This window comes from Sinocyclocheilus anshuiensis, unplaced genomic scaffold, assembly GCF_001515605.1.
Source record: "Sinocyclocheilus anshuiensis isolate Anshui unplaced genomic scaffold, SAMN03320099.WGS_v1.1 scaffold207, whole genome shotgun sequence".
Classification (NCBI taxonomy): Eukaryota; Metazoa; Chordata; class Actinopteri; order Cypriniformes; family Cyprinidae; genus Sinocyclocheilus; species Sinocyclocheilus anshuiensis.
Genome location: NW_015551045.1, coordinates 3710344 through 3721112, shown reverse-complemented (window position 1 = coordinate 3721112; position 10769 = coordinate 3710344). Strand labels below are relative to the sequence as shown.

At 35.8% G+C, this 10769-nt stretch overlaps 1 protein-coding gene across 1 annotated transcript; it reads left to right on the top strand.

Moving 5' to 3' along the window:
- The first annotated feature begins 4374 nt into the window (after positions 1–4374).
- On the top strand, positions 4375–5276 carry LOC107661717 (putative fibroblast growth factor 1). The gene is made up of 3 exons (XM_016451462.1): positions 4375–4543; positions 4752–4855; positions 5047–5276. The coding sequence occupies exons 1-3, from the start codon at positions 4375–4377 to the stop codon at positions 5248–5250; spliced, it is 477 nt and encodes a 158-aa protein (XP_016306948.1). The 3' UTR covers positions 5251–5276.
- The last annotated feature ends 5493 nt before the right edge of the window (positions 5277–10769 follow it).

Sequence of the window (10769 nt, the reverse complement as noted above, 5' to 3'; positions counted from 1 at the left end):
TTACAGTATACAACATAATTAGAGCAGATACGTGTTACAGTAAATATAGCAGATACAGTGATATTCAACAATAAGCTTTACAGTAAGAAAATATTATTTTCATTACACTGCTGTAAAGAGATCTTACAGGTGAAAAGCACTAGAAAGGAAATGGTCAAATACCAAAGAATTGCATATGAACACAACAGAATATAGAGTCATCTCTTAGTTCTGCAAAAAAATGCAGTACATGTAAGAAGTACTTGGCTACAAATCAGTTCAGCAGTTATGAGTTTGAGGGTGTACCACTTGTGCGTCAGTATTTACTGTACATATATATAAAAAGTAAAAGTTCTCTCATCTGAAGTACTGCTACTGTTCTGTCATTATATTTGATCTGTAAGTAGTATTGAAAGCCTGTAGATGAGCCTGTAGGCCAGCTGTCCTCATGCACAAGAACATGATCAACTACAGTGCTATGTTTGAGAAACGTGTCTGTGTTTCAAGAACTGTATGAATGGTTTGGAAAATTGTGCCAAACTAATCAGTTATAGTGTGTTAGCAATCGAGAAAAACTGTAACTGTCCAGCTTCTTTCATAGTCCTCCCATGTATGAGCACATGATGAACTAGAGTGGCACGGATTTCATCAAAGATTACTTGTCTTAGTCTTCCTCTTCCTCTTCCTCTTCCATGCTGTTGTCTTGCAACATCAGCATTGTTAGGATCCATTGTTCCAAAGCACATGGACATTGCTCCAGGTCCCATTTAATGACCCTTTAATTCTGATTGGTGTGTTAACAATTTTGAGTCTTAGTGTTTGCACCTGGAGAAAGGTGTGCTCTTTGAGTTTAGCTTCTGATGACTTGAGTTAATTATATTGAGAGCATGTGTTTGCTGAATGAACTTACAGTGCAATGAATGATTTATTTGGCCACTTTTGTGAAAGTTTTTACAGAATGAGTTTTGAATATTGAAGCATGTGTGGAAATAGATGAATAGTGTTTACAGTTATGGGAAATGCATGTGTGTGTTTGGGAATGACATAAGGGTATCGTTTTTTGTGCTACAGAAACCAGTTTTTGTGTTTAAGCAATTGAGAAAAACTGTAAATGAAATTTTATATAATTAAAAAACATAAAAAATAGTAAATTATGTTTATCTGAAAGTGTAACAATGCAAACAGGTTTTCTGTAAGGGGTAGGTTTAGGTTTGGGTTAGGGGATAGAAAATATCGTTTATTACTTTTCAGTATAAAAGTAATAGAAGTCTATGGAAAGTCCCCACAACTCACAGGATCAAACCTGTGTGTGTGTGTGTGTGTGTGTGTGTGTGTGTGTGCCTAAATGGAGTTAAATTAACTGTCCACAAATGTGGACACCATGCATAAAAGAAAAAAGAAAACAGTTCCTTTAAACTGTAATAATATTTCACAACATTACTGTTTCTACTGTATTATATTGTGAAAATTGTACTGTATTTTGCCACAGTCCTTCCTGTCTCCCTGTAGCATTGTCTTAGGCATCCTATAGGACATAGCAGTTTATTGCTCTGGCCACATCTGCAGTCATCATGCCTCCTGCAGCAGAAACCCTGGACATCTTTCTTCTGGAGTTTTTTAGTCAGTAGAGAAGTCTCTTTACTGTCCTTATTGGAACCGTGATTGTTTTCCGCCTGTAAACTGTTAGTGCCTGTTCCACAGGTGCATGTGCAATAATCGTTTATGGCTCATGGAATAAGCATGAAAAATATTATTTAAACCCTTTCCAATAGATACTTTTCAGTATAAAAGTAATAGAAGTCTATGGAAAGTCCCCACAACTCACAGGATCAAACCTGTGTGTGTGTGTGTGTGTGTGCCTAAATGGAGTTAAATTAACTGTCCACAAATGTGGACACCATGCATAAAAGAAAAAAGAAAACAGTTCCTTTAAACTGTAATAATATTTCACAACATTACTGTTTCTACTGTATTATATTGTGAAAATTGTACTGTATTTTGCCACAGTCCTTCCTGTCTCCCTGTAGCATTGTCTTAGGCATCCTATAGGACATAGCAGTTTATTGCTCTGGCCACATCTGCAGTCATCATGCCTCCTGCAGCAGAAACCCTGGACATCTTTCTTCTGGAGTTTTTTAGTCAGTAGAGAAGTCTCTTTACTGTCCTTATTGGAACCGTGATTGTTTGCCGCCTGTAAACTGTTAGTGCCTGTTCCACAGGTGCATGTGCAATAATTGTTTATGGCTCATGGAATAAGCATGAAAAATATTATTTAAACCCTTTCCAATAGACATCTGTAAAGCTCATTTGTACTATACAAAGTTATCTTAAAATACAGAACACAAACGGATATATAAATAGCCATTTGTCTGTATGTTTAGCAACGACACATTTATACTATTTCTGAAACTGCTCAGACCTAAATATAGCACGTCCTGAAATGAACTCAACACAGTTCACTGTCTGGGCAGGATGAGGTCACATGTCTTCTAACAGATCTGACCACATCTAGCGGAGTTACAGGAACCGAGCAAATGCCTCAGTGAAAAGACACGGTGAAGAGTTCAGGTCCGCTGATGACCAGATAATGTTACACAAGCAGCTTTTCCGAGCCCACGTCACACACGCTGGTATGAAGGCATTGGGTAGACAACAAAAGCTGAAGTTTTTGCTTTGGAAAGTATCCAGTAACACCAGTCATCCATCAAAAGAGCAAAAAGAAACCTGCTCTATGGACCACAATGGAATATTCAGGAGTATCAAAAAAACCCCAAAGCTACTGTACCATGAGCCAGCATTTCTCTTTGCAGCTCTGAAACAAAGTCACAGGTAAGTCCCAAGAGCTGCTGGCCTGCCCAGTTCATTAGCACTGTGTTGAGGGCCGTCATTCTCACTGGCTGCTTTGCTCAGTGTTCTCGACAACCTGTCTGGCACTAAGGCTCTATTTTCAATAAATACAATGTATTCGTGCAGTGGCTGCTTGGAAAATTCCTGTACTGTTTGTTCTCTCTTGCTTCTGAACACATCTCGGATAGCTTTCCAAAGCACTTCAGACGTGCTGTCTGGCTGAGGCCTTTTGATGTGAATGAAAACAAAACTAGTAACGACTACCTTTTTGGCCTTAAGTAGGGTTCTTGAACAGCTTTAGGCCCATAAATACAAATGTTGATTTATAAAGAATTTCCATTATGTGAATCTTGTGCGAATGTACTGTCAATCCTGCTTACAAGCTGGATCTTACAATAATGTCAATAATTATCTAGTTATTAATAATAATCAATAATTAACATGATCAATAATGAACAATGCATTTTAGGTGTTGTGGTTGTTTTTGAGATAAGTGATAACAGATTATATATATATATATATAGTTATTTCACTTTAACTGCATGGAAAAGGACCTATACATTGCCATTAGAGTAAAATTATTGAACCTAAACATAGCAGCTTGATAAAAATACTAATTTTAGATGAAAATTTCAGATGGCACTTAGAGGCTTTTGCATCTGAAATCTTCACATATATATATATATATATATATATATATATATACAGAAATGGGTAGTAACTGATTACATGTAATCTGGATCACGTAATCAGATTCCAAAAATCAAGTACTTGTAACTAGAGTATATTACATTTTTAAAATGCTCATGATCAGATTACAGTTACTTTGTATGGATTACATGATTACATATTATTCACACAATGGCAGTAGATCATTTTGAATTTATTAAGAAAGCACCTCTCAAGCAATTAGACAATGTATGAAACAGAGGGATTCCCACATGTTTTTGTCAGCCAAAGCACTCTGACTGTGATATTTACGTGAAATATCTCTGAGGAAGTTAATATTAAATTAATTTAACAACACATTTGCAAGTTTACATATGTTGCTTACATATTTCTATTTTTGGTGTTCAAGGGTTTAAATAATTTCTTTTACATTTTTATGATTGACTAGCTTTTTATCAACTCACAACTCCCCTGCAGTCCTTACATTAAGCCCAGTTTGGGAAACCAAATGTAGGTATCAAAAAATGGAATGTACAACCGCTGGGTCAAAACAACCCAATAGCTGGGTTTGTCTGTGTATATATATATATATATATATAGGCCTATAAAGAACATAACAATATAATTATAGATATATTTTTTTTCTTTCCAAAATCAATATTACAAATTTGTAGTATACTTCTTATGGACCAACATGATAAGGACTATAATTATGTTTCAAAATAGCAGAACCTTTTTGGCTGTTTATAATAAGACGCTGTGAAGGAGGCTGCATGACACATACCCGTTATAAGTGGTAGTTGAGCTCGGAAGACGCATCCATTTCAGTCACGGGGGTGTTCATGCGTACAGCGCGTCTCAGAGCAGCACTTCTGCGCCATGACCGAGCGGCATATCACCGCTTTCACACTCCTACCGTCGACCACCGAGCAGAAAGATCCCAAACATAACTCTCTGCAAAAACTTTACTGCAGGAATGGAGGATACCATCTCCGGATCCAACCTAACGAGACTGTGGACGCGAGTCGACAAGAGAACGACGTTTACAGTAAGTATGCAGTATACAGATTTGCATTTATTTTTTATTTTTTCCAAGCGTACTTGATATGCATAAAGAGACATAAAGTATGTTCTAACATAGAGCAAAATGTAAAAATGTTAACTAAAATATCTATGAAATAATGATAAAAGCGTACTACTACTACTAATATACAGTGTAAAAATGTAGGCTTACTGTAAATCTTATTGTATGACAGCTCTTTTAAAGGTAAAAGCAGTGAAAGCAGGATTAGTAGCCATTAGGGGTCATGAGACTGGACTATACCTGGCAATGGACAAATATGGAAAACTTCATGGCACTGTAAGTTGTTTTTTAATTAGTTTTATATAAAATGTAATGTAATTTTGATCACAAAAATGCATTAACCTATATGTACATTTCATGTATTGAATTTAATATTTCATATCCATATGTACATATTTACACCTCTATCGATTTGAGTTTTGATGGTTGTAAAGAAACACACCCCTGGTTTGTGTTTTGTGTGTCAGGTCATGTTGAACGATGAGTGTTACTTCATTGAGAAGATAGAGGAGAACCACTACAACACATACCGCTCACAGAGGTATCAGGAGAACGGAGACTGGTACGTGGGGATCAAAAAGAATGGATGGGCAAAAAACGGCTCCAAAACACACAAGGGCCAAAATGCAATCTACTTCCTGCCAATTCCAGTGGATAACAGCATACAGTAACTTGTGTGCTGATCAGAGGCCCTTAAAACAACCCAAGCTCTCTAAAAAACTGTAAACTGTAAATGCAAAGACAATGCTTAATTAGCCATGTGGATGCGTGTGTGTGTGTGTATATATATATATATATATATAAATGTGAAGGAAGATTTTTTTTAAACATTGCTGTTGTATTGTTTTGAACAAATACAATTATTTTGATATAGACTTTGAATTTTTTTAATTAAAAAAAAAAAGTCTGATCCTTTTCCTATGTAAATATACTGCATATAAAGGCTACTGTATAACTACACATATACTGTATATTTAGACTGTACGTAAGGACTGAAATATATGTCAAATAGCCTAGCTTCACTGTGAAAATACTGTGAAAAGTAGTTTTAGTAGTGCAAAAATAAATAATTTTAACCATTTAACATCAAATAAAAGCCAATAAAACTGATGGTGTTGTTGAAAACACATTAGAATCAAATGAGTTTATCGTTTATAATTATTGTGAACGCCAAAATATTTCCTTAATAGCTGTGAAGTCACATGTCAAATTTTTAAAATACATAATCAAAACATATTCTTTCAATATGCTTATTTTTTTTTTCAACTCAGACCTGTTGATGACTCCTTTTGAAGAGTTTTTTTTTTGGCATGTATACTAAAGTTATTATAATAACAGCACAGTTTTTGGAATTTTGCTCAATATTTCTGCTTTGTGCATCCCACCTTACTGTGCTTTTGGATTGTTTCCACCAGTAATTAGAACATGTGTTTAGCAGGAGTAGGAGAATACAAAACAAACCAAGGGAAACAAAAGGCCTGGGTTAATGTTGAACACAATATTGAGTTAAACAATTAAACAAGATCTACCTAATGAGCTCTTTGAGACTGATAAACCTCCAGTATTGTTTCTTACATGATTATCAGTCATGCTCGGTACCATGTTATCAAACAGTGTTATTTTAGCATTATTTATATACTATCATTGTATTGATGAATATTTTGAAAAATATTTTAATAAATTTGTATTAATTTTGCAATGTGTGTCATTTTTATTCGTTTTCCCCCCTAATATTTCTGTTTAGCTTTAGTTTTATTTTAGTCATTTTAGTACTTAAACATTTTTTCAGTTAATTGGCACTCATTTTAGTTTATTTTTCATGAAGTGTTTCATCAAAATTTTAATTCAGCTTAATTTCAATCAACAAAATCATAGTTTTAGTTAATAATTACACCATTGCAAACAATAAGTGCAAAAGTGCAATATATATATATATATATATATATATATTTATTTTATTTATTTTTTTATAGAATTTGTTGTTTTGTAATTATGAAACTGCTGGCCAAATATCCTTACTTTTATTTTTATTTATGTATTTATTTTTACAAAAGGTGGCAGAAAGGGCTGGTTGTTGATCATTACTCTACAAACACACAAATCTTTCATCCAACACATGACAGAAAAATGTCACTTTATTCCAGGTTATTATTATTATTATTAATATGATTATTATTTTAAGGTTAGTTTTACATCACTGATTGAAAAAAAAAAGTTGAATATAACAGAAACAAGTCACTATTACTTTTGTTTTAATTTTGCAGCACACTGAGGAGAGCTGTGTTATTACTTTTTAAAAGATTTCGGAGTAATGTTTTTGGCTTGGCATCTGATAAACCAGGAAAAAAAAGCAACCATCCAGAACACCGTAGCAACCTTAAAGCAACGCCCTGACAACCATTCACAAGAATCATGGCAGTCAGTTCTGGGCAAAACCCACTATTTTGTTTCACTGCTTTGTTTTTGAATCTGAAAATCAAGTTACAATCCAATGTAAAATTCATCAGGACAATTTTTGGACACAGATTGTACTTTCCCCAGCAGATGGCGGTAATGTATCTAACTAACCACTTTTCAGTTGACTTGGGCAGAAAATGGCAGTCCTCCACACATTTCTGAGTAACCTCAGAATACATTACTGAAACTTTCTTGTAAGAGTTTGAGTGTAAATTATTTCCAAGTTGCAGACTTATATTTAGTATAGACAAAAGAATGCAGATAATGGGCTGTCTCGCTTACGTAAAGGTACTGAACTTTATGGAGCGACAGCTGAAACAAATGGCTAATTGCAGCAGTAATGCTAGGAAATGAGACCCCCTTCTGTAAACAGTTAAAAGTTAAAGAATGAAATAAGAAAGTCCAAGAACTGTTTTAATAGTGCAAATCTGCGCGCTTTAAAAGACAAACACACACACACATTATCAAACAAACAGATGTACGATTGCATATCCACCCACACAAGCACAGGGGAGAGCTCACACACACACACACACACACACACAGCCCTGCACCCTGGCCTCCAGCCTTTGGGGCCACGGTTGGAGCAGGAAGGGAGCCATTCACTGTAAACTGAACAAGCAACAGCTTCCTCTGGGACTCCCCCAGCGCAACTGCAGCCAAGATACCAGCATTATAAAGCACTTTGACAGACCCCTGTCAAAGCGGAAGACAAATCCTCCAAAAATTGTACAAACACTCCTTCATTACCTCGAGTACACACACACACACACACTCCAGAGTAGTCTTCAAACTCTCATCTAGAAGTGGAGCGTGTTGTTGACATTTGCATGAATGCTCACTTTTCTACCCCGCTGTTGTTCTGTCTCTGTCCATCCAGGACGGAAAGAGAGGGATGCATGCCGGTCAGCTGATTCCACTGTAATTAAAGACTGCTTTCCATCTGCTGAAGCACTTTGCAACGTCCCGAGCGGCTGCAAAAGCTATGAGGCTGAAAGGGGGAGGATACGAAGAGGATGGAGGAAGAAAGAAGAGGGGGTGTTGGGGTGGAATGGAGAATTCTTTACGGTGTGTCTCGCATGCTTGCGGTAGGGCCTCGGAGAACGGCTTATTAGGATCCAGGCCTTCTAATGTTCAAAACTGCAGATCTGGGCTGTGTGGACACTTTCTCCAGGAATCCTTGTGCTCTTTAAGCGTTCGTTTGTAACGCTATTGCAGGGCTGTCGTCTGAGGGACGATCGGGGAACGTTGTCCCAGGGCCACTAAGGTCGTCTATAGAGTGCTGCACTGATAATGAATTTTTGTAGGCCAACTTGGAAGTTGGCATCACCCTGATTGCCTCAAAAAAAAAAAAAAAAGATTTTTACATTGGCTAATATATGCCAAATATATGCTGTAAACAGTGAAGCTCAAACAGTGAAGTATTTATAAAATCCACAAAATCATATTGTGTAACGAACAAGCAGAAATATGAAGGAGTCAAAAAGATAAAACATGAAAATGGTGTCACTGAGGACTCCTGCTGACCCTCATGTGTGTGTCAAGGTTAATGCATCTCTCAAAATATCAGATAATTGGACCTTTTTATGACATGACAAGGTTAATTCATGTTGTAAAATGTAGTGCACTTATACACTGCTGTGCAAAAGATATTTTATTTTTTAAAGAAGTATTTCATGCTCATCAAGGCTGCATTTATTTGATCAAAAATACAGAAAAAACATTAATATTGGGAAATATTATTGCAATTTAAAATAATGGTTTTCTATTTTAATATACTTTAAAATATCATTTATTTCATTGATGCAAAGTTGAATTTTCAGCATCATTACTCCAGTCTTCAGTGTCACATGATCCTTCAAAAATCATTCTAATATGCTGATTTATCATCATCAATGTTGGAAACAGCTGTGCTGCTTATAAACTAAAAACTAAATCACCTCAATGGCAAAAAATAATAATCAATACAGTACAGTACAATACAGGACCTGCCAGATTTGAGGAATGTTGGTCCAAACTATAAAGTAAGATGCAATAGATTTATATTTGCGGCGAATAGTGATTTAATAAGCTTGTGACATATTATGCAATCTTACATCCTAAGATTTCAAAAATGACACAAAGAATGTGCATTTCAGTAAAAGAAGACAAGAACACACAGAAATGTGACCCTGGACAACAAAACCAGTCTTAAGTCACTGGGGTATATTTATAGCAATAGCCAAAAATACATTGTATGGGTCAAAATTATTGATTTTTCTTTTAAGCCAAAAATCATTAGGATATTAAGTAAAGATCATGTTCCATGAAGATATTTTGTAAATTTCCTACCGTAAATATATCAAAACTTAATTTTTTATTAGTAATATGCATTGCTAAGAACTTAATTTGGACAACTTTAAAGGCGATTTTCTCAATATTTTGATTTTTTTGCACCCTCAGATTCCAGATTTTCAAATAGTTGTATCTCGGCCAAATATTGTCCTATCATAACAAACCATACATCAATGGAAAGCTTATTTATTTAGCTTCCAGATGATGTATAAATCTCAATTTCGAAAAATTGACACTTATGACTGGTTTTGTGGTCCAGGGTCACAAATGAATTGACTTGGCCAAGTCTTTTGGGAACAGGCGTCCTTCATCTGTGCTTAGTAACTCACACATTTAGTGTGTTGTTCACCTTGTCCTCTTCCTGTGAGAGGCTGTGAGATATCAGTGAGATTTCCATAACAGCCAGCTCGCACACCACATTCTCGTTTGTCACACCTCCCATTCTTAGGCACATAACTGACCGATTCATCGGTGGAAAGAGCTAAAAATAGACTCTCATCCTCCGAAATATCTAAAGATGAGCGTGGCGTTACGATAACAAATACATGGCAGCTGTACTCTCCCTTTGTGCGTCACACTAACACAAGCGAGGCTCTCGGCAGGATGCATTCTCGATATTCCCATGATGTGATACAGCACAAGCTATTACATCTTCATCCAGAAGTACAGGAAGTCCACCTCCTGTCTTGCACACTTCCTGATTATAAACCCTCTTGGCAGGAGAGTGTGAATGGAATATTACAATCTTTTATCCCTGTCCCATTTCTTTGATGAGCTGTAATACATCCTCAGGAAATAGAATATTGACATTAGCTTCAATAATTAAGTGGCCGTCAGCGAGACTGATCTCATCTAAACTGCCCTCTTATGTGATGTGTGCTGTTTTATTTTTGGCATGAAACTGGGTCATATAGCGTATGTTATGATAATCACTTTTTTTTTCTGCACAGAAGCCCAGGCATTGGGGTTTGAGAAAATTGTCTTAAACTATATGTCAAGGAATAACATAACAGGGTTCTCCTAAAAAGAAAAGTTAACTGTCTTTCTTCTGTGGAACACAAAAGAAGATATTTAGCAGAATGTTCGCATGCTCTTTTCCACACAATTAAAGTAAATGGTGACAGTCAAACTCCAAGAATGTCCAAATGCACTGTGAAGTATTGGTTCTTCTAAATTCTCTTTTAAAGTTTCCTTTCTAAAAGAATCAATTATGCAAGTTACTAAACAATGGTAGTGTATAGTTCTGAAGCACTTTGTCGTCATCATATCTGACCTTCAGTTCCTGACTTTCAGTAATTCTGAACAAAAATATTTCAAACCTAGAAGATTTTAGGCGTGTAATGTCATTGCTGTTTTCATGTTCATTAATGCTTGTTCATGAAATGTTCATGTCCCAAAT